Genomic DNA, 23462 nt, shown 5'->3' with positions numbered 1-23462 from the left:
AAAATATAAACAGACGTACTAAAATACATGTTTCTTTTAGCTAGACATATATGTCAATATATGATATTGTTCCAATTTTAACAGATTTCATATGCAATTCTTACATATATATAGGCTATACTTTAAATACATATATGATTTTACTTCACGTGTACATATATTTCATATATGGAAATTCAACACGTACATATATTACAGTTGCCCATGGGCATTCCTGAATGTAAATTCAGATCTTATATGTTAATAACGTTAATAATAATGTTAATAATAACAATAATAATAATAATGATGATGATAATGTTGACGGCATTAAAAAGCCAATCTCTTTTTTTGCGTCCCTACCAACGTTGAGACCAATCCTACGCCCATGTATCTGTCAGTAACCGGTTCAATTAATCAACTAATCATTTCAGCTCTACAGCACAGGTTTATTGCTTGCAAATAATTTAACTGTCAGTGGGAGGTGAGTAAGGATCCAGGACCCCCTAGAAGAACTTTGCTGCACAGGATAAAAATGTGTCATCGCTTGAGTGAACTACATCATACAATGACTAAGCAAATTTTTTTTTTTTAAACTCATTATCACTTAATTTTTGCTAATTTTATTTTACCATGTCTAGGGTTTGTCTCTTCTCATCGTTAATAAGCTTCCATAACTTGTATTGGGATTGGCTGGGAACACCCGCGTGCCCGAGTTCAGCGGAGCATTCCTTAACAACGTGCGTGTTTACGTATGTGCGTCCTCCTTGCCCTGCTCCTTCCCAGAGAGTGTGCTCGTGCTCCGTCCACCGGCGACAATGATCTGCCTGTTTCTGTCCATATTTGCTAACATCTTTCAGTCAGGTTGGTGTTATATCTGTTTACAGCTCATCATTCACTCAGCGGCTCTTCAGTGTGATTTTCACAACGGTTAATGTGCTCACAGTTTCCACCATGTGAGAGCGGGAGCCGCACACTCACCGGGCAGACGCCTCGGCTAGCTGCTACAGAGGGAGCAACAATGGAGGCATGAAACCTTCACAAACTTTCCTAGAGTCTTTGTAACTAATGTTATGAGTCGCACGTACGTTTGAGGTGTGACTAACAACATCCAAACTGCGTTTTAGTTACAGATGATACTTAGAGACGTGATAGCATGCAGGTTTCGTGGCACAAATACTAACTCCCGTCCCTGTGTGACTGAAACTACAGCTAGCTACTAATCTAGCAGCAGTGTAGTCAATATGTCCTATTAATAGCTCAAGTGGCGTCTGTGAGCGCTGACATGCTGCAGGAGGGGCAATGCAATGGGCCTGAAAAAAAGGTCACAGCGAGATCTACATAAACTTGAGGATTTGGTGGTTAAACATGCACGGATCGGAGAATCTGGTGAGACATACAACAGGCAAAGATTAAACGAGATGTAGCCAACTGGGACTGTGAGGTTTGTTGCAGAAATTGCTGTCAAAAAGTGCAAGTTTCAGGGCGTTTTCCCAGCTGAACCCTTGCAATAGTATGTGTGTCTTCCACAGGTCTGTGAAAGTAACATTTGTGAATTAATTAGTGGCTTGTAAAACTAACAAATATCAGGTAATCTCTGGAGATGCATGTAGTTCAAACCATTTGAGGGTATTTGTATGTGGATCCTCAGGGTGCACAGGAAACTGGTAAACACTGGCTGTCTTTGAACATGGATTATACCCTTATAAATGCACAAATAAATACAGCTGTCACTAATGTCTGAGTTGTCATCGACCACACAGAACTTATTTGTGTCAGCTGTAGGTTCATTTCAACGCTTTTGCATTTTTCTTCCTCACTATCCCCTGTATTAATGACATTAGTGAGCTCCTTCACTGCCGATACCAAGGTGCATGCATGTTCTAGGTTGTGTGTGGTGTGGTGGCCCATTGCAGTTCAAACACAGTCTGTTTTTTCCCCTTCATTTTTGACTTATGTTAACTCTGGTTCTAGGGTGGACAGGGGTGAATGAACGCACCTTCATTGCTGTAAAACCTGATGGCGTGCAGCGGAAACTGGTGGGAGAAATTGTGCGTCGCTTTGAGAAGAAAGGATTTAAGCTGGTGGGCCTCAAACTTATTCAGGTATGTGGGATGTAGGTCTTTTATTTCCCCTAAAAACATTCTCCCTGAATGGTTTAATTCCCTGAATTATTTAGGCTAGTGTAATAATCTTTAAATTGAATATGTGTCTGTCTATCAGGCATCGGAGGACCTTCTAAGGGAACATTACTGGGACCTGAGGAGTAAACCCTTTTTCAGTGGACTGATAACCTACATGAGCTCAGGACCAGTTGTTGCAATGGTGAGACAACATGAATGTTTTGTGAAGCTGTGGTGCCACCACTCCTTGGTGATATTGTCCTTTGTGCTGCAGTCATGTACACTTCTGTGTTTCAGGTGTGGCAGGGTCTGGACGTGGTTAAGACTGCACGTAAGATGTTGGGAGAGACCAACCCTTCAGACTCGCTGCCGGGAACTATCCGGGGAGATTACTGTGTGGAAGTAGGCAGGTAAGCTCACCGGGGAGATTTATATTTTATGACATGAACAGTCACAGTTGACTGCATCCTTGACAATATGCACATCTGCATATAATCTGATTGGTTGGTCATTACAGCTACAAACTGACCAATCAGAACATGGCTATACATCCACGGTTAAAAAGGTCAAGGTCAAGGTGACCTCACAAAATACATTTTGACCTTGTGAACACAATATATCGGGAACTCCTCCTCAAGGGAATCCCCCTCAAATTTGGTACAAATGCTCACTTGGATTCAAGGATGAACTGATTAGATTTCAGTGGTCAAAGGTCAAGGTCATTGTAACCGCACAAAATATATTTTAGCTAAAACCCAGGAAGTCACGCAGCAATTATGAGTTTTACTCAATGGTTAATACTTTATGTGAATCTTGAGAAACAGGAACATAACCTGAAGCTAGTCTGAGTGGCAGAGGCGTACAACCAGGTGGTAATTCTAGTTTCTGTCTGTCTGCGTGTCCTGATCCTTTCTGTGTTGGCTCTGCGTGGCAGGAATGTGATCCACGGCAGCGACTCTGTGGTGAGCGCCCAGAAGGAAATCTCTCTGTGGTTTCGTCAGAACGAGCTTCAATGCTGGGAGGACAGCAGCAGCCACTGGATCTACAACTGATGGTCTAAAAATCCACTGTCTCCACATCTTCCTCTAGGTAAACCAGTGGTTTTTTTCATGTTAGTCTCATTACAAGATGGATCACATCATACCTCAGAGGAATATTTTGGCTTTATTAGCTTGTAGCCACATGAGATACCGTGTCATTGCTGCCTTGCTGGATCTCTCGCTCCTCCTTTTTTCATACGTTTAAATTTGTATCTAGAAGCAGAAGTATTTCAGAGGTGAAATGATTTTACGAAGCAAAAATGCACTAAATGGACAATAACTTGACAGTGTTGGCTTCTGTTACAGTTTTCATTGTAGTTTTTGTTTAGTCCAGAACACTAGCTCATGTTTACAGTTTGAAGCAATAAGCTTGGATTTGAAGCAATAAAAGGTCAGGATTCATAAGGTTTCATTCAAAGGTACAGGAAACTTCCACATCAAATCGCCTCTGTGCCAGTGATGACTATGGCTGGATGACTCAATTAAATACAAATACGATAAAATGCTGAATGTCATAATGTTCTGTAAAAACACTTCTGGCCATTATTCAAAGCCATAACACTGATCAGAAGGGGAGATAGTGACCATATTTCCTGCAGTTTAACTGGTCTGCAGAGGCATAAAACAGCAAGGCAGTGATTCTAAGGTCAAAAATTTGCCAAATGTGCACATTTTTTCTGTAATAGTCCTTGCAGTGAAAACCCCCAAACATGGGAGCAGTTGATAAACATTAAACAACACCACTATTGCCTTTTTGCACGATGATTTTCAGTTTCCTGTACCTTTTTTAAAAAATTCAAATCCTGTAAGGGTGTAAAACCAGATCACGTCACTTGAAACTACTTGAATACAGTTGTGGATGTAAGTTTTAAAATATGATGCCTAATAGCTTTCCTGCTTTTAATATGGTTTTGTAATTTCATCATGTCAGACTCAGTGAACAAATATCTTGTTTTATAAAAAATTTGATTTTTCCATCACCCAGCTGGTCACGTTCATGCTTTTGTAAAACACCTGCAATGATGCCGAGTGGATTGTATTGGAATCGTCAAAAACAATAAATCTGATCTTGAAATCCTTTTTTAATATGCTGTTTATTATGTTTCAGTGTCTTGCAAAGTGAGAGACATGCACCACACGTCAACTTAAGTTTCAGCACACAAATATGTTTAATATTTAATCCACACAGATAGAGATCAATGCATGAATTTCCATACTGAACAAAGAGGATGGGCTTCAGTGTGTCTGGAGATTTACAATAATGCCTGTACACATACTGACAACACGCCACCGTTCACCTGCTTTACACCAAACCGTCCGATCGACAGCCAGTCAGATGAGAGAAATGAGTTTCGGACCAAACTACTGACAAGTTAAACTCGAACCCTCAACCTCGCTCACATGATTTACACATGTTGACATGTTCTGACCTCACCGAACTGAGTCCTCTGACCTTTGATTCACATCAGGCTGCTGCACGTACACCAGATATTTCCTCTCACTTTGAGGTCAGTAACCACACTGATGCAAAATGTCCTTAACCAGGACATTTTAAAATAGAGGCAAGATGGGGGGGTGCAAAATATTTGGGGTACCAACCCAAAGAACCCAGACTTTCAAGCTGAATTTGACATGTAGTAATTTAAACTTTCCACTTGTTCCATGTTGACTTATTTTCACTTACCCTCAAAATTTCCACAACAACGTTAACCATCTGCTACAAGCTGAAAGCCAAAACAGCATTTCTGCGTGGTGTCATAGCACCTGACATCTGCATCCACAAACTCCCAATATCTTAATATCTGTGAACAATCAGGGTCCATGTCATGCCATAAATAGTTATGGATTGCTGATTGGCTGTTAGAAAAATCTGATAAATATCTGGTGCAAATGCAAGTCAGTGTTGTCATTCACTTTTTTTTTTGGTACAAGTGTTGCATGTTGGGGCTCTGGGCTTTGCTTTAAGACAAGGTGGAGGCTTCACAGATGACGAACTAAATGGAGGAAGAGGAGGAGTAACTGTGGGGCAGATGCAGGACAGTTGAGGTAAATATAGGAGAAGATACAGTGTGCTTACAGGGTGAATATAAGATCGATACAGAGGAGGGAGGTAGTTATGAGGCTGGGTTACAAGGCTCATGAAGATAGTTACAATGCCCTGGGTGGGACAGACAGGATGGCAGGCAGATTACTAGATCAGAGGAGGTACTTACAAGGCATTAAAGTTACAAGGTGACGGGGCAGGAGGGGATATAATAGTTATAAGGGACGATACACGGCTTGGAGGGTCATTTTAGAGCCAAGGGGGAACTTTTACTTGACCAGGGATAATTACAAGGTTTAGGTGGCTGGAAGCTTTTGGGTGCAGGAGGAAGAGGTTTCTTTAAGGAGGTGGGTGGGGCATTAAAGCAGATCCAGGTGTCACTCAGGCACGTAAGACACCTGCCAGACGATGATGTGGCTCCGCTCAGCTTTGCACAATGCAGGTTTCATTTGCGAAGCCCCACCGCTCTCTCCTTCCTCTGTCTCATCGTCTTCTCCGTCCCCTGAGGAAAAATAAACAATAAAAACAATCAAGAACTGAAGAGCCATGCTGAATTTCCACAGTGAAAAGATACTAAATGTAATTGTGCTGATAATGTTAACAAAATATGAGAGATTATTTATTTCTCTATTTATTTACTTATTAGTTTCAACATTTCAACATAAACACATTACATCTGTATTAAATATTAAACAAGAAATTATTTAATATATTTATTTAAAGAAAAATTTTAAATCGTATCACAATGCTATCACGAGAATGGTGTTAGTGTAAGCTGTGTAAAATTACCAAACTGCATAATTTAGTTCCATTTTACATAAAACATTGACATCAGGACTGGTGATATTAAAAACACTACTGTAAAATTTGATTATTTTATTCTGAATATTTTTTACAGGAAGTCTTAGTATGGTGTTTTGGCTGTGGAGATAACAGTTGAACTTGGTGGAGTTAGAATCAGTGTTGGCTGACCTCCAGTGGTCAAGAAAAACCTAATGATTGTAAATAGACTCATATCAACTGTGAAAGTAACACACGGCAGAGGAGTGTATCATGAGTGCTCACTGCACAGTGAACCTTGTAATAATGAGTTATAAATAGGGAAATTAACACTATGGCTGTGTCTGAATTTACTCCCTATTTACCACACACCACATTTACTGTTCGAGTGTCTGCATTCAGAGTGGGTAAATCTGCTACACAGAAAGTTGTTTACATGGCATGGACGTTCTGCCAAAAATCCCATAATGCACTGCTCCTCATTTTAGGGATGTGAAAATTACCACTGTCAGTGATGACGATGATGATGATTACTAAATGTCTGAAATCCCCACATACTGCTTCCTACTGAGTAAACTACTGCATGTCCATTATATAGGGAGCAGTGAATGAATGAAGAAGGGGGAGATTTCATATACAACTTGTGTTTACAAAGACAAATAAAGATAAATATTTATTTACTTCATTTATATCTTGTACCCCTTAAAAAATATCTACATGCAACATATAATTTAAATATTTTTTTTCAATTCAGTCATAGCTCTGCTGTTGTGTCACACACTTACACCTAATGCATGTGTGTGGTGTCAGGTTGATATGCAGGTGTGGCTGCTCACCTATACGGAAGTCAATGTAGCCCTCTCCTCCACTCAGCACCAGCACGTTGTGAACACTCTGGGCCTCCGTCTCTGGGGGCGCTGTGGAGCCCTGCCCCTCTGATGGACTGTCCAGCACGCTGCCGTTTAGGGTGGCCAGAACATTGCCTGTCACAAACACATGAGGGGAGCGTAGTCAGTTATAGACATGCGTGTGTGAGTGAATGCAAATACCCTAATAAAAAAGAATAATAAACAATGTCTAATTTGACTAAATGTACTGAGTAATCATTCTTCATAAAGTCCAAGAACAGAATTTTATCTATTTTCTTCAGCTGAACCTAATGATATTTACATTGTAATGCAGGATTGTAAAAGGTATTTTACAAAGCACCTTTCTGTCTTTTTTGAGACAACTTTAGAGGACATTCGTCTGTTTGGCATAAGACAGATGTTACCTACTTTAAATCTGGAGGCAAATTCCTGTGTGTGAATCAGACATGGCTAATAGGGAGTTTCAAAAAAATACACTGGATTCAGAACCAAAGCAATGAACATGAGTGTGTTATCAGCAGACTGACAGACGTTGTGAGTACCGGGTACAGAGACGAAGAACTTGACAGCATCTCGGTGTCCATGAAAACAGAGCTGGGCCTGTGCCATGGAGCAGTAGGGGATGAAGCTGCCGCTGCTCTTCTCAGAGCCGTCGTCACCGTACACGTGGATTACTCCGCCGGAGGATGTCGGAGACACCTTATTGGCTGAGGGGGAAGGAGTCCAGGAGTGAAAAAACTGACCAACCGGCAATGTTTACTGGCAAATCATACGCGGTGGCATGACACAGGCAAAAAAAAAAAATATTCCCAGGAAAAACACCCATAATACCCAACAACCAAAAATGAAAAAGGTTTTTAGAGTAACTCAAAGTTTAAAACAGCTAAAGCACCCCATTGCATGCAATGGATCTGGTACACACAAATATATCTTTTAGTCATTGATGCAATAACTCACAATAATAAATATCATGCAAAGCAACCAATGTGTAAAAGAGCTGTTCTGATATAAGTATAAAAATAAATAAAATGATTGCGCACACAATACTTTTGGTGACCATCAACTAAATAGTCACAGATATGAGAGGACTTATTCAGTGTTGAGTATGTGTCCTCACTACAGAAGCTTTTAGAAACAGCTGGCTGTTGCAGCACCACAGAAGAGGTCTGCAGACATGAGTTTCAGGGAACATGAAGGTTTGACCGGGTGAAGGCGGGAAAGAAAAGATCACAGCAGCAGGAGGTCGGGAGCGCTCCCACTTACCCCTCAAACCCAGGAGCTGTCCCCGGTGAAGGACCACCGCTACAGGAGGCGGAGGAGGAAGAGGAGGAGGAGGAGGAGGAGGAGGAGGGGGAGGAGAGCAGAGGAGAGAGAGGACAGTAACAGTAATAGTTACAACCAAGACTGTGAGAAAGAGGTGAAACCACCGAGGGGGAAAGGAAAGAAAACAGAGGGTGGAAAAAAGACGAGGACATCACGGGGAGAAGAAGGAGTGAGCTAAAGAAGAACACAGATAAACAGCACTGACGTAGGAGAGAGTTTGAGTCACGGAAAACTGCAGACATCCGACTGGTCAGTTCCGGCTACCTAATGAGATTTTAGATTTGAAACAACTTGATAAGATTTGATCATGAAGTTTGCACAGTCTATGAAAGACATGTGCACCCATTAGCTAAATTTCACATTATCTACTGAATCCAAATAGTTGAGAATTTTCAAAGGCTTGGCCTGTTTGTCTCTAACTATGTTAGTGGTGCAAATTTCCATCTACACCACATGGTTCACGTGGTGTAGATGGAAACATGGTTTTATGTCTAATTTTTCACAAAACTATAACCAAAGTAATATCCAGACACACAAGCAAATGGAGTCACAAAATAACCTCTATGGCAGAGGTAACTAACACTGTCGCGAGAAGACCAATTGCATTTATCACTGTCCAAGTGGTTTGTGTGGTTTTATGTGGTGTTAGTAGAAAGACAAAGACGTTCATTTTCCCTTTTCTTCCAACCGGCCGGTAATGCTTACAGTTTGGATTTTTATTTGCAACTGAGCTCATGAACGACTTTTCCACCTGTTTTGTTATGTGGCCCTTGTTGTAAGCTGTATATACATGAAACTCACTTTCTGTCAGTGGGATGGAGATGATCACACCGTTTCCAGTTCCAACCCAAAGACGATTTCCACCAATCAAAAGTGCTGTGATTCGCACAAAAGAGAATCCCAGTTTGCCAGTTCCTGTGAATTAAAACCAGAGTGAGTGCAATTAGATTGGCTGCATTAAATCCAGGATATTAAAAAAAAAAACACTGAATCTACCAGATGAAACAGTACAATAGTTGGAATCAATCATCTCTGTTAAGACAAGATTTGCCCTAAAAGAGGACGTAATCTCACCCAGCATCTTGCTGACGTATGGCTCAATGTCCACATCCTGGAGGTGCTGATGTGTATGAGCATGGTAGAGACGTAGGGTCGAGTCGAGCCGGATCGACACCCACACTCCATCACCGATCCACGCCAGCTGCCGCACCTGGCTTTCCCTGCGAGGGTGGGCGTCGAAGGACTTCTACAGTGAGGAAAAAGAATCACATCAAACTGCTGCACCATGAAAACAAAAGCTGATTGTTGGACTCGTTTGTGAGCATGGATTCATAACTCACCTCTATCTGCATGCTCTTGGGCTGGATGACGTGGATCTTGTTCTTGTAGCCGCACCACACCTTGTCGTGGACGACAGCCATGCAGCGAATGGAGTGATGAGGCCGACCGAGGTCCATTAGGTGGTAGTTTGACAAATCCCACTGGCCATCTGTTGATAGAAACAAACACAGACACAGATCTGACAACAGAGCCCGACTGCATTCATGACTACACAAAACACACTAAAAGCTTTGCGTCTTGCTGATCAATTATGCTGTGATACAAAACAACTACAACCATCCATTTTAAACAGTTTGATGTGTATCACAGAACTCGAAACATATCACTGATTTCCTGTGGAAAACTCAAATATTTAAAATACCCTCTGATCTATGGAAAATGGCGAGGGTCCCGTCAGCGAGGGCAACCAGCACACGACCTTTCACATGCCTGCAATTGGAGAGAAAACAAAGACAGTTGGCCTCACAGAAATTCATGGAAAGACTTTCTGATTCTCGATTCCCAACTACATAAAAACAAAGCCTGCACCACTTACACCAGACTGAGCACCGAGTCTTTGAGTTTGATGGAGTGGAGACACTTCTTCCAATTTCCCACAGCCGAGTGGACATAGAGCCTTGAGGTAAAACAGAGCCAAGTTACTGCAAGTACAGTTCTCAGGCATGGCGTGACATTTATGTGTGTATATTAGATGGAAGACACAAGCACTTTTTTGGGGGTCTTTTGTGAAAAGATGTAACAATAAAAATGTACTTTAATGCGGTTACCCAGTGTAAAAACCTTGATAAAGAAATGAGTGGAATTATGTGTTTGTAGATACTGTGAAGCTGCGGCAGAAACTGTGAGCGGTTCAGCTGAGCGGCTCACCAGCCGTTCTGGGCCCCGAGCCACATGGTGGGGGCCACGCTCGTGTAATTTTTGGCCTCTTCACTTCCGTCCTCTGAATCTGGAGGCTGAGACGTTTCCTCTTTGGACTGACCTGCATTTCTGTGAGGACAGACAACATTTTTTTAATTTTCAAAATGGAGAACCTGGACATCTTTTGGTGATGTGATAAAGGTAATAATTGTATCCCTTATCAAATGTGTACATAGGTTTATGGGGATTGAGTAATTCCTGATACCATTCCTGTCTTTACATGGACAGACCTTGACCTCTTACCTGTCAGAGGCGTCTGCGTGACGAGGCTGGGGATCGGTGAAGACGTGCTCAGTAAACGGTCCTGGAGGTCCAGATCCCATTTCTATGTGGCTGGCTGTTGACTCAGGAACCTCGGTGGCCTCTGTGGCTTCCTCAGCCGACTGTGCAGGGTGAATCTTCGCATGCATGGGGGGAGCAGTGGGGGCTAAAGCAGAACACCATTGAAATAAGTAACAGACCTATAACCTTGAGCCCTTTTCTATGATAATATAAAGATGCAGGAGTCTTCTCGATGTGCTCACCTTGACCTTTGTCCATTATGGGGGTGTCGGTGCGTGAGGAGCAGTTGCTACGAGCAACGCTGCAGTTGGTGGCGCAGCCTACGAGAGTGATACCAGCTAACATGCCCTCCACACCACCAGTGTCCTCGCCTCCCCCTGCACCTCCATCCCCTGGATCCAACACGATCTCTCCTGCTGGGTAGTCGCTCTCACTGGCAGCTGAACGACCACATAAACAAAAAGGGAAAAGAAGGAAAACCATCAATTGAGTCACAACGCAACTGAAAGTGCAAAAAAAAAAAAAAAAAATCGTATGTAAAAATGCTTCTCTGGGGCTTGGAGGTGCACTCTCTGTCTTACCTGGCACACTGGAGATGCAGAGCACGTGGGCATTGCAGACGTTGAACTGGTCGACCAGTGAGCCCGGCTGGTTGGCGTCGATGATGACCACCTTGCTGGCAGAGTGGGTGCTGGTGAGTATCCACACTCGACTGCTCATGGTGTCTGTCTCTTGGAGCTCCTTTGACTGGGACAGGGAGAGAGGGAGAGGGAGAGAGAGAGAGAGAGAGAGAGAGAGAGAGAGAGAGGAGGCAGCATTTATTACGACACAATGACAGCTAACTGAAAAAGGATAGACATGGTTCATCTGTTAAAAAAAAACAAACAAACAACGTAAAGTCCTTGATATTTCTGTGTCGTTTCATGTGTGAACTACACTTTGCTAATAATATAATTCAAAAATGTCTGAAACTGTGTGTCGGTCACTTTGAAGCAGTGATCGTCAGTTTACCTTCCTCTTCTCTGGGGAGGTGTGGCTGTTCTTCTTCTCAACTCCGTCTTCCTCAGCATGCAGGGGGTCGCTGCTGCCGGACAGCGCTTTGGCTGGTAGCGACTCCTGGCTGCTGGCCCTCCATCCTGTCAGGTCCACTCCTGCTGCACACCACAGCTACAAACCCATGCAAACACAGATTCAAAAACGGATATAGGATGGAACTGGCCACACACAAAAGCTGCTTCCCCACAGTGTCTTCATAAAAAGTTATTATAACTTTGGTTCAGGTATTTAGACTATGCCTTGTTCTAACCTAGTCTGAGATGTTGTCCCCACCTTGAGTCTTACTACCTGGTTCCTCCCCTCCTGGCCCACTCCCATCTTTCTTCCACCCTCTGATCTTCTCCTTGTGCTCACCCCTTTTTGGGACACACTTTTAATGTCACCCTAAAATATCCCACCTGACCCTCTGGTTGTCCCAACTGTCCCCAAAGTGCTCTCTGATCAACCTACACCACCGTCCCTTGGAGCATCTGTGCAGACTGTTGTCCTGGCTCAATACAGCTCCCACCAACTGACACGATGGCAGCACGTGGTAAAGAAAGAAACGCTACAGACACATGCAACGCTGCAGAGAGTTGGGTGTGGACTTGTGACTTGTCAGCCTCCATATTTCCCCCCTTTATATCTCACCTTCCTGTTGGGGTCCTTCTCTACCAGAGGGCGACAGTACACAGGGACGGGAACATTCTTCATGCGGTTATCCTCTTTTTCATTGGTGGTCTAAAAGCAGAGGTAATGAGAGGTCAGGAGACAAGAAAAGTTGTGAATTATTGTCTGGTTCCCTCAGTACATCTCCAATGTTACTGGGCACTGATGAAAACAAAGAACATTCAGTGTTTGTCTATGTACTGTATACATGTACAGTACATACACCGCAGGCAATAAAAGGAAAACTCCACTGATGTCACCGATCTGCGATGTTGTGCTCACTCATCTTAACTTTTGCTTCAGTTTCCTGTATTTTCCCACAAGGCCACTGGACCATCCACAGAGAACTTAGACATAATACGAGAGGATGGAGAGTGTAAAAGAGTGTCATGTCACCTCTGTACAGAATACTGTCTATGATGGATTTATTGCTCCAGTGCATAATGGTTCAAAATGGTGCTTTCAGAAAGAATCCTTCACTGTTTGATCGTGGCACCAAAATGTGATTTTTTTTTGGCAATTAAACTCCATTGTAGCTGCACTTTAAATGTGCTGATGCAATGTAACATCATCAGAGGTAACCACAGGAATGCAAGGTAGCCATCACTGATCATATGTCAATTCATGCTTTATGTTAAAACCACTATGTGGAAGACTTCAACAATTCCTCGCTTTTGAGGCATCTGGTGTTGGTCAGTAGGCTGAGAGCAGCAACACATGCATGACTGCACCAAGTATTTTAGAGTGGATTTTTCCTTTAAGAACATCACCAAAGTCAAAGCAGGACTAAGTAAGTGTTGACGACATCAATGTGTATGTAGGGCAGGTTGAGACAGACAGAGGTTAAAAGTTAAAAGGTTGAAAAAACACTGGCAGTGTTTAGGAGTTTATTTGAGAGATGCAGTCATAAGGTGTGTGTTTGTGTGTGTGTGTGTGTGTGTGTGTGTGTGTTTGTAAGTGACATTTGTTTGTGTTGTATGAAAGACAGGGATGCTGACTCATACCATGCTTCAAATGAGCAATTTCCCCTCAATTTTCATGCATTTTCAGAGATTGTTTCATGGCAAACTTTGCCGTACTTTAATTAAAAATTTTGTGGTCATTATGTAGATATGTATTCAGTTATTTGTCTGTCTATCTGCTATCTAGGGGTTAGGGTTTTAGGGAGAAGGTCAAAAGGAGAGGAACCGTAAAGGCGCATGCTGGCACTCTGTCGGTCTCACTTGCCTGTTGTCTCTTCAGCGGGCTGTCCTGAGCGCTGTCCGTCTGACCACCAGTCTGTGGGAGACCAGAGTTAGAGCCACCTGCCTACCAACACACTCTGCCCTCTGGCCTTTGAGCTGCACGACGTCAGCCCCTGATTCTGGCAGTTAAAGTTGAAGCTGCACTTCGATGTTATTAGGTCATGTTTATGCTTGATACCAAAATGGAAAAGACTGAGAGCTTTTACTATTCTTACCGAGACTCGAGATATTTTCCTCATCTTGAATAAATACCATAAAAGGCCAAAACCAGCAATGACTTTATCCAACTAATACAGTTTGTCTGTGCAGACAAAGCCTCATATATCTCCAAGCACCAAATTTGTATTAATCCACAGCTGAAAATAGTTCCAAACAAATGCACTATTTCCTCCAGATAAAGTATTTTTTTGCTTACTGAGCCTTAAAGAAAATCAAACAATATGTTGGAAAGTACTGAGAGACTGAGGACTAACTCATTACTGGTTTTGGTCTTTTCGTGGGTTTTGCCAACAAAGAGAAAAACACAGAACAGCAGCATCCGTATCCTTTAACAGGACTACATAGGAGGTTTCGCAGGATTTTTAAATTGATGAAAATCAACAACTCTTCTTACACATGGTATCTATACTCTGTTAGTAATATATCAAATAAACCACTTTCTATCTGGGAGCTAGTAAATCATTAAAAAATCTTATGTTTTTATTTTGGTGAAACTTGGATGCAAAGGATGCAAACATCTGCTCCTTTAATTTGACCATCACAAGGGGAGTATAGACATGACCCAGCAGGCACAGTCAGAACAATCTTCATGGTTTAATTCTGCTTGCTGGTCCTTACAGCCTGGGCCAAACAAAAACAGCAGGCCGCATTAATCAGCAGTCTGATGGGAGAGCTGACTCACAGTCACTTTCAGCTGTCATATCAATTATTTAATAATGGACCTTGGGAAAGCACTTAGACACTTGGTAAGTAAAAATCTTCTTCTCTGTCTTCTCACGACATAAACAGCAGAAGACAATAAAAGGCCACAGACTCACAGAGAAGAGTTGTTACTTGATAGGATAATTACAATCTAAGTATTTACGATTATTTCACAAGGAATTTCACCTCCCTGATCTGTCAGTAACCCAAAAAACTGGTGGGATATTCTCCCCATGTGAACTGAGTTGTCTGTGTCTTTTTGTCGTGTTCAAAAACCACCCCACTTGGTGAAAAACCCCTCCAGGTTTCTCACCATGTGGGGTGGTTTATGTGTGTGTATGTACCTGTTTGAAGCGAGATGGCACACTCCAGCCGCAGGCCTGCATGATGCCATCATCGCGGCGCATGTGCTCGCGGACCTGCCGGTACTGTTCCCGCCGTTGCTCTCGGCGGGCCAGAAGTGCCGAGTCACTGAGGAGAGACGCAACACCGTTACTGGCCAGTCTGGAAGCAACAGGAGGGGAGGGAGGGAAGAGAGAAAAGCGAAGCGTTAGCAGCCTGGCCAGCCAGCAGCAAAAAAGCTAGAAAGATGTGAGAGGATGAAGAGGAGAGGAGGAAAATAAAGCAACAGCAGTAGTTAAACTGAGCTTTATTCTAGCTCAAGCCAAGCAACTGTTGTATCACACTAAACACAGGAGAAGATTTTTAGTACTTTTGGCATTAGTGCAAGAAAGAAGTAATAAAACATACAGTTTGTGTTGTACATGTGTGTTGTATTCATGTATGTTTGTGAGAGAGATCTTAAAAGACAAGAATGGGACAATACAAGAATTAACTTTCTCAGTTCAATCACAAGTAAGTGTGTCATGATGTTAGAGGTCACGTTCACTCTTATCACCTAAAATTAAACATTTTAATGTGCAGAAATGAATTCAGTGAAATAAATTTTCAAGCTCACGGCCCTGGATTCATGTGCATTGATGCATTTGCTATATTTTCCCTTTTGTGTATGAAGAGATTTGTCTGAATGGAATATGAAGGCAAAAACAACCAGCCACATACATGTGTGTACATGTGTATGTCGAATGCTCGAGAACCTGCTGGAGGCTTTCTGCTCTCTAAAGCTGCCACAAGCGAGCAAGCAACCAGGCGTTCAGACCAAAGCAGAGTGAGAAGCAGATTTTTTTTTTTGTGTAAAGTAAGTTTAGTTAAGACGTGTAGCTGGTTGCTGCTCACTCTTCAGGGAAGAACTCCAATGTGCGGTTGGAGGTGGAGATCTGACACATGGTGTGGCTGCGTCGCTGAGAGAAACCAGCAGGCGAGGGAGACTTGTAGTGGATGTTGACGCTGTGGTACGACCGCTTGACAGGCGGAGGGCTGGACGATGAGCTGAAGAGACGTGCAAAGCTGATGGAGAGAGACAGAAAGATGTTTCATTTTGGACGGTTTTGTTTTACCAAATCATTTATTTATGGTATTTCTCTTTGTGCTTCAGTAAATAGCTTTAATAAAACCAGAATCTCACAACTGCCAGATGGTCGACTTCTTTTTCTCTTGGATTGGAGGACTCTCCCGGGACGCCCTGAGAGGAACCAGAGGTGTGAGTCAAATAGAGGAGAACCAGTACAAACCACAGGTGAGTGTTTTTCTTTTGTGGTTCAGTACACGTTCATGAATTTTGTCACTGTATCAGACATAGCAAAGACAAATTGATTCTAAATAAATAAAGTGGTTAGGTGCAAAATTAAGTGTCTAAGAAAACAAAACAATTTTAGTATAAAGCAGCATCTTTCTTTTCTTGTACCTGATCATTTCCGTCCACCGTACGGCCTCCTGCAGCTCCATCAGTCTCTCTTTGTACTGATTCCTCTCCATCAGCACACGCGCCATCTCCACCCGCGTGAAGCGCCGCCGCTGTGTCATCGTCATGTCGCCATCCTGCATGGGTGATGAAAACTGGGAACATGAGAGCACAGTGCCATTTCTTAAAATGATGCCAGGTCTGGAAATATACATTAAGATATAGACATTTGCAGCAGGAAACTAGCTATGCCAACTCTCTCCAGTTGAGGAAATACATTGAATCTGTAAAATAAGTAGGGATATCTCCAAAACCCATGCCCGACTTTACTCACATCATCACCTCCTTCATCCTTGGAGTCTCGAGACGCAAAGAGAGCCTCTGCTCTTAACCTGCGACACAAAAGCAAAAACTGTTACAGGGAAGGAGTCGATGGTTCTGAGAGTCATTGGGAGACATAGTGGGACAACTTTGGGACTTAGGTCTTTGTGGACAAAACTTCTGAAGCTGCTGTGGGCTGAATTTGACCTGACACAACACAACACGATGCCACATGGGGTTGTTGGATACCAAATGGGCAGTTTTCCTTTAAAATACACACCAGGTGTAATTCAAACAGGTTGTTCACATGCCGACATCTTTAATTTTTTTTTCTTTCTCAGAAACGTACAGGATAAGATTCTGAGCTCAAACAGCGAGTTTTAAAAATGATTTCTGCACCTTTTACATAACGTCCTTTATTGAAAGTTTGAAAATGCTGGAAAAGGTCAAACTATTAGTAAGTCTGTGTTTCATTAACCATTTCACCAGTTGGATTTGTGCTGGTTGGTTTAACTGTTGCATTGTCTCTCTGAAAATGAGTTTTTGTCTATGTTCCTGCCCATCTTAGCCAGGTCTCTCTCGGAAAGGAGATTCTTCAAGTCAGTTCTCCACAAGTCAAAAAAACAAAACAAACTGACCCACAGAAAATACACCAAGAAATAAGCATAACATCCTGAGAAAACCTTGGCAAGTGTTGGAACTAAGCGTGCAGTCTCAGTCTGTCTGGTATTCAAGTACAATATCAACCCTCTTGATATATAGTATTGAGCTGTTTCTCTCCATCTTCCATCCACCCCAAACAAAATTTACTGCCATCCATTTCCCCCTCAGAGTCTCATACTTTAAACTGCCTCTTGGTATCCACCAAGTGTATCTAAGGCACTTGAAGATTTATTGGGTGCTATAAAAATGTTGTTGTGCCTCTGGAAGTGTGTTGAGATGAGTTTTACAATTTCCAGCTTAGCACTTCATAGCAGTGGATGTTGTACCACATCAGCTTTAACTGGGGGTAAAATGCAATCTGGCCCTATGTAAACAACTTCCTTTGTAAACACAAATAAGCTGCTGCAGTGAAATATGCATCTACTATGAAATCTTTTGCTCAGATGTAGTAAATACTCACCTTTTTCCAGGTAAACATGGCTGAAAAACATTAAACTGAGCTGAACTGGTGAAAAGCAAATCTACAGTATCACCAGAGATGAGGAAGATGAGGAAGGAAAGTAAGGAAAAGCTCCTAAATGATTTATTCTTCTTTCCAGAGAAGTTTCATATTAGAGGAGAACACCCAGTTTCAGGTTTGTCCTCAGTATCATTGTGTCTGAACTAAAAGATCAATACATGATATCTGAGGATTTTGAAATAAACTGGAAACTATCTATGAAACAAAATAACTGAGACAGGAGGTGCTCAGCCGCTGGTTCTTGTGCTTTGAAGCATCACTAGCAAGAGACTATCATGTTACTGTGTTCGTTGCTAAGCCGTATTGGTTAGGTATTCATGTAGGATCACTAAGGTGTGGGTTACAGGTCAAGAGCTGAGGTCTTTATGTTCAGGGATAAAAAACCATTGACCTTCTTCTATTCCTACTGCTGACAACTCTGGGCAGAAATTTACAGGAACATGTTGTTTTCTTCCAAAACATCTCATGTTATTTAAATAAAATAATTTGTTATTCTTACCTCTTGAGTTCTTCTTCCAGCTCCTTGACTTTGGCGTCCACCTTGTTCTTGGACTGCCTCACAGCCTCCAGCTCCTCCCTGAGCACCTCCTGTTCCCCCGACAGCTCGTCCACTTTGGCAATAAGGTCATTTTTCACAATGTTGAGAGCGTTTCTGTCAAGAGAAGAGCAGAAAGAGGAAAGTGAGATATCAAAACCAGCTCCAGGAAACTACAAGTTGGGATGTCGATGTCCACACACTCCTTTTGCTGTGAGAGGTGTGACTCTACGGAAATGTTACACCTTTGGATGAAAGGCAAAAGGTTTATAGGGACAAATAGAAATACTGACACACACACTCATCCTTTGCTGTGTCTCTTACTTGGTCTCTAAGAGCTGTTTGTTCTCAGTCAGCAGGTTCTCCACCTCCTTGCCCATCCCTGAAACAGTCAGTCACATCTCTGTTACTCATCATTAAATATTATACACAACATCCACAAATCAATCAATCCAATCACCTACAAGCAAAATGCATTTCCCAGAGTTTCCGCCTTTCAGATCAACCGGCTTTGTGACAAATGACAAAAGTTTTGTAAACAAAGAAAAGGTTTAATAATTCAATGACATGATTATTAATGGACAGACTATTTATTTGAGCTGTCGTGTTAACAAGCAGGTTAAGTGAGTTTAACAAAGGACGGCACCTTGTTAAATATTGGAAGAATATTGAGTAAACACTAAATAAACAGTCAACTTCTCTTTTTTCTCGAGAGAGACAGAGAAGTCCTCGCGGGTCTTTACCTGCAACAACATCTGCTACAGCATCACTGGGAAAACTCAATTGCTCAGAACATTTTTTTACATCAACATATAACATGTTACTTGAGGGAAATTATCCAGCTCCACAAGTGCACATATATTCAGAATTCAGGGTTGATCCATTAACCACCACGGTGTTAATCTGATGCTCAACCTATTCATTTTGTTTTTAAATCTTAATGATCTAAATTATTGCCAGAAATTAACTGAATGTTTTACATGGAAGCAGCAAGCACTGTGCAACATAAGCCAAGCACACAAACTATAAGTAGAAGTTTCAACACAGAACATTTTGGACATGAGAACATGTCGAAAACAAACAAAACAAAAAGCAAAGAGGTTCTTAGATACCAAGGGGGTAAATGGTTGAGGTAAATGTCTCCTATCCATATCATTGACTGTGCAGCCTTTGATGTACAAATATATATTTTCTGACACATTCTTTTTCTGCAATGTAACCCTCATCTTATGACGGCAGGTGTTGACTATAGTTACTGAACTTAAATCTTATTGGAATAAACAACCACTTTATCGAAGCCAACTGATGATCTGGTGTTCACCACACATCCTGTTTTTCTTCTAATACAAAACAGTCGCTCTTTTCTGTCTTGATTCAGCATCTTCACCGCCTCTTTACCATTAGATTATTCTCCAGTTGTGTTTTCTTTCCAAGCTAAAGGGCGTTTTTATTTTAAGGTTCTACTCAGTGTCACCACTACTGGCAAAGCATTTCCTACAACGCCCTTCGCAGGAAATCTTAATTGAGTTTTATTCCTTTTGGTTATGTGAGATGCAAAGGTGGCACAAAATGTAAATATAAAGCCACACAAAAAAAGGACAAAGAAAGAAGCAACCAGAGGGATGTGAAAGCTAGAGGCCAGGGAATGACATAACAAGCAAATGTGACCATGAGCACAGGCAAGGGGGTGCCTTACCGAAGAAATCATCACGGACTGGAGGCAAAAGAAGAAAAAGGGAAAGGAGGAAGGGAAGAGAAGGAAAGAGGAAAAAGTGACAGATCAGAGAAGATGATGAGGAAGAAGAGACGGGAAGGGAAGAGAGAAGAGAGAGGATGCTGATAAGCATTTATAAATCTGGATTTGAGGAATAGCAGCAGGGCTAAAGGACTAGAAATAGACGTTAAGGAGGGAGCATGTTTCTGCGGCACTAAATATGATTTATTCAAATATCAGATGTATTGTAAAGTCCCAGTGTTTTTAAGAGCAAACTGCCTCTATGAAATGATGTATTTCCTATTTGAACATACGACGCTACACTACGACATTTCTAAACCAATGAAACATGGTGCAGGAAGCGGAGAGCAGTGTTTATTTAATGAGAGGAACGATTTAGAAAAATCTTTCATAATACAATGGGTGGAAAATCTAAGGTACGCATACTGATAGAACGTGTGGTAATCACTAAAGATTACAATAACTTCACTGTGACTTTAAAGGAATAAGAAAAACAGTTTTGGGCATTTACTGTATCTGCATTTTCAATCGCTTGATCAGGCAATAAATCAATAATGATATATTAATACTTAAAACTATAGCAATGTGCCTTTGAATGATTTGTATACACTGATTAATGTCTTCTCTTGTTTGTAGAGTTTGGAGAGGAGTCAAGAGAGTAAAAAAAAAAAAGATACCAACCAATACATGTTCAGATACACACCTGAGAACTCGCCTATGGGTGTCACCAGCAGAAGCACATAAAAGGGGGAAAAAAAGAAATGGGTGAGAGGTTAACAGATGGACAAGAAGACGGGTCAAACCTCCCTTCCTATTGCTGCTACATAAAAATTCAAGAAGAGGTAAATCAAAACCCAAAGGAACCCAAATCCTGATAACAGAAATGAAGATAAACAAAATGTATGAGCTCAAAACAGAGGGTTTCAATAGATATAAAAGATAAATAATTACTGCAAAGGTGAAATAAACTGTAATGAATATCTGATAAATAGAATAAGAAATTCTACTTTTACAAATAAATATCTGTTTAAGCTCAAAACATTTGAAATAGGCTTGAGTTAAACGTGCCTGTGCCCCGTAAAAATGGAGGAAAAACAAACAAACAAATAAATTAGAACGACAAATAAATAATAAAAGTAACATTGTATGGATGGGCATTTGGGGTTTAGGGATTGTATATTTTTTCAGGATGACTGTGCAGTGACGCAGAGATGAGCTGTTGGCATGGAGTGTATTCCAGCCTCGGCCATGCAAGGTAAAAAGTCAGAGTCAGTGCAGTGTCACATTCACACAGCCTCACATGGAGCTGCTGCCCTGCAGTGACCTAAAGCAAAAACAAATGCTGGCTTTGTGCAATGCACTCATGCATTTGCCCTTATTTCCCTTTGTTTGGGTCTATACTTATTTAGTACTTACATATTGGCATCTTAGCATACAGTACAAGTCTCAGATGCACTTTCACCAGCTCAAGGCTCACCTCACAGAGGCAGCGCTTTTATTCTCAAGCATTTCCTTTGAAGTGAAAAACTTACCGCTGCATAAAGGAGAAGGATATCACTAAGCTGTGACCAGCAAAGTGATTTCATGGCACAACTTGTTTCAACTTTACAGCCATGATGTACAGCTCTCGGATATTTACCAATGATCCTATGAAACCAGCAAAAAATATTGCAGCCAAAGTCCTGTTCATACCTAGCAGCTCGGCGCCTGCATCTACATCTCCAATGATGTCCGACTTAGCGTCTTTGATCTCGTGATAGAGAGAGTCAGTGTTGATGCCGAAGGCCTCATTCACGATGCCCTGGGAGGGGCTGAAATACACATAAATTACAATGTCATTAAAAAGTAGGAGTGGAATCTATTTCTATTCAATTTAATTAAAACATAACACTTCTTTATGGCAGCACTGCAGGAGTAATACATTTATCTGTTAAAGGCTGGCAACCTCAGCTGTTGTGATTTTTATATTTCACCTTTAGTTTCAAGAGTCTTCTATGGTCTGAGAAACAGTTACGGGCCAGGTTTTGATGGGTAAACTAAAAAAGAAGGACCATAACCATGTTCTTGAACGTTTGACTCTTAACTGATGACAAATGTGCACTAAGAGTTGCACACAACAAAACCATAAGATTTTTCCTAGTTTCAAAAAATCTTGGAGATACAGGATTTTCCGTAAACACTGTTGATATGTGCTGTGCATGTGATGCAGCCACAACGTAGCTGTACCTGTTTCCTCCTCCGTACACACGGGGGTCTACACACATGTCCAGCTCAGGAGTAGAATCAATGATCTCCTGAAACTCAGACCACTCATCGCTGCTTCCCATGCCTGGACAAATATGACAGAAACACATCAGAATTACAGCTGCTCTTTAGAAAACTATAAACATCTGGATGATGTTTCTGTTGCACTGAACAAGTCATCATCTCAGATGAAAGCTTTGACCTGAGGATGTATTTGGCGACATCCTCTTACCGATGCTAACATTCCTGGTTTCCTGGGAAACTTGCACCTCCATATTCCGGCTGAGCCGCTTGGTACTTTTCCTGTGGTTCACAGGCTGCATCACTTCAAACTCGGATTGTGGGAGGAAGCCCTCGTTGATAGGGGTGACGGTGGCGGAGGGGACGGAGGAGGTGGGTGTGTTGGACTTGCTTCCTGTGCTGCTGGGTGTGGCCGCCACTGAGTCAGACTCTGATCCATCCTCCTTGGTGCACAGCAGTGGCATGGAACAATGACATGGGAGCAAGACACAGACAACATTATATGAGCTTCATATGGTGAAGGTAGGAACCTGTAACACCTGCATGACTCATTTTATATCTAGCAAGTGGTGCTACTGGTGTTATGAGTTTACTGCTTGACTTAACTTTCTTGTGAGCAGCTCCATGTTTTGTAGGACAGTTTCCTTTAGTTTCTGTAGCTTTCACTTTGTCATTATGAATGTAACAACAGATATTATTATATTATATTATATTTAAAGCTTGTCCAGCATCTTAAGTTATGGCAGTTAGAATATTTTCACTACAAATCAAAACTTCAACTAGGGCTATCTAAATCCTTAAATGTATATTTTAACCTGTAATTATGCTCTTGGGATGATCTCAAAGCTAAATACCAGGTGGAGCCACAACACCACAACAAGAAAGCAACAATGTCCTTAGCTGTACGTTGGCTGTACCCTCACATGTAAAGCCCCATATGCCATCAAATTGCGTGAGTAGCAAAGTTTAAAAAGAAAAAAGAAAAAAAGAAACACTTGGAAACACAGGCTTAAACTTAATGCGTGATTCTGAACTAAAACACCAGGACATGTAG

General features: G+C 41.8%; 2 protein-coding genes across 26 annotated transcripts in view; one reads left to right on the top strand and one right to left on the bottom strand.

The window, feature by feature from the left end:
- The first annotated feature begins 701 nt into the window (after positions 1 to 701).
- On the top strand, positions 702 to 4222 carry nme3 (NME/NM23 nucleoside diphosphate kinase 3). 2 transcript variants are annotated; one of them, XM_056400916.1, is made up of 5 exons: positions 702 to 843; positions 1954 to 2084; positions 2203 to 2304; positions 2400 to 2512; positions 3037 to 4222. In XM_056400916.1, the coding sequence occupies exons 1-5, from the start codon at positions 798 to 800 to the stop codon at positions 3152 to 3154; spliced, it is 510 nt and encodes a 169-aa protein (XP_056256891.1). In that variant the 5' UTR covers positions 702 to 797; the 3' UTR covers positions 3155 to 4222. The 2 variants fall into 2 exon arrangements, with proteins under 2 accessions (XP_056256891.1, XP_056256890.1); XM_056400915.1 differs by lacking the exon at positions 702 to 843 and adding an exon at positions 1260 to 1368.
- A 65-nt stretch (positions 4223 to 4287) lies between these two features.
- mapk8ip3 (mitogen-activated protein kinase 8 interacting protein 3) overlaps positions 4288 to 23462 on the bottom strand; it is a 28277-nt gene continuing 9102 nt past the window's right edge. For 8 of the 24 annotated variants that reach the window (XM_056400889.1, XM_056400901.1, XM_056400890.1 and 5 more), the window contains 28 exons: positions 22620 to 22851; positions 22370 to 22472; positions 21836 to 21954; positions 20847 to 20858; positions 20105 to 20122; positions 18733 to 18790; positions 18373 to 18525; positions 16704 to 16761; positions 16373 to 16524; positions 16094 to 16150; positions 15805 to 15975; positions 14913 to 15072; positions 13631 to 13681; positions 12386 to 12475; positions 11711 to 11866; positions 11281 to 11446; positions 10942 to 11139; positions 10661 to 10844; positions 10367 to 10486; positions 10035 to 10115; positions 9861 to 9928; positions 9499 to 9647; positions 9233 to 9404; positions 8960 to 9073; positions 8099 to 8137; positions 7363 to 7542; positions 6803 to 6949; positions 4288 to 5688 (listed from right to left, as the gene is read on the bottom strand). In XM_056400889.1, the coding sequence (XP_056256864.1) occupies positions 5564 to 5688; positions 6803 to 6949; positions 7363 to 7542; positions 8099 to 8137; positions 8960 to 9073; positions 9233 to 9404; positions 9499 to 9647; positions 9861 to 9928; positions 10035 to 10115; positions 10367 to 10486; positions 10661 to 10844; positions 10942 to 11139; positions 11281 to 11446; positions 11711 to 11866; positions 12386 to 12475; positions 13631 to 13681; positions 14913 to 15072; positions 15805 to 15975; positions 16094 to 16150; positions 16373 to 16524; positions 16704 to 16761; positions 18373 to 18525; positions 18733 to 18790; positions 20105 to 20122; positions 20847 to 20858; positions 21836 to 21954; positions 22370 to 22472; positions 22620 to 22851 (3333 nt within the window). In that variant the 3' untranslated portion in view covers positions 4288 to 5563. The remainder of the gene's footprint in view (positions 5689 to 6802; positions 6950 to 7362; positions 7543 to 8098; positions 8138 to 8959; positions 9074 to 9232; positions 9405 to 9498; positions 9648 to 9860; positions 9929 to 10034; positions 10116 to 10366; positions 10487 to 10660; positions 10845 to 10941; positions 11140 to 11280; positions 11447 to 11710; positions 11867 to 12385; positions 12476 to 13630; positions 13682 to 14912; positions 15073 to 15804; positions 15976 to 16093; positions 16151 to 16372; positions 16525 to 16703; positions 16762 to 18372; positions 18526 to 18732; positions 18791 to 20104; positions 20123 to 20846; positions 20859 to 21835; positions 21955 to 22369; positions 22473 to 22619; positions 22852 to 23462) is intronic. The other 16 variants (XM_056400897.1, XM_056400906.1, XM_056400891.1 and 13 more) reach the window with 13 other exon arrangements.

Source organism: Seriola aureovittata, chromosome 17 (genome assembly GCF_021018895.1).
Source record: "Seriola aureovittata isolate HTS-2021-v1 ecotype China chromosome 17, ASM2101889v1, whole genome shotgun sequence".
Lineage (NCBI taxonomy): Eukaryota > Metazoa > Chordata > Actinopteri > Carangiformes > Carangidae > Seriola > Seriola aureovittata.
This window is presented reverse-complemented; position numbering and strand designations above follow the sequence as displayed.

Excerpts from the sequence above, each read along its gene's own strand:
- nme3 (XM_056400915.1), top strand. The coding sequence starts at position 1,287 with ATGGGCCTGAAAAAAAGGTCACAGCGAGATCTACATAAACTTGAGGAT. Across the intron at positions 2,085-2,202 it reads TGGGCCTCAAACTTATTCAG|GCATCGGAGGACCTTCTAAG; the intron begins GTATGTGGGATG and ends TCTGTCTATCAG. Across the intron at positions 2,305-2,399 it reads CAGGACCAGTTGTTGCAATG|GTGTGGCAGGGTCTGGACGT; the intron begins GTGAGACAACAT and ends TCTGTGTTTCAG.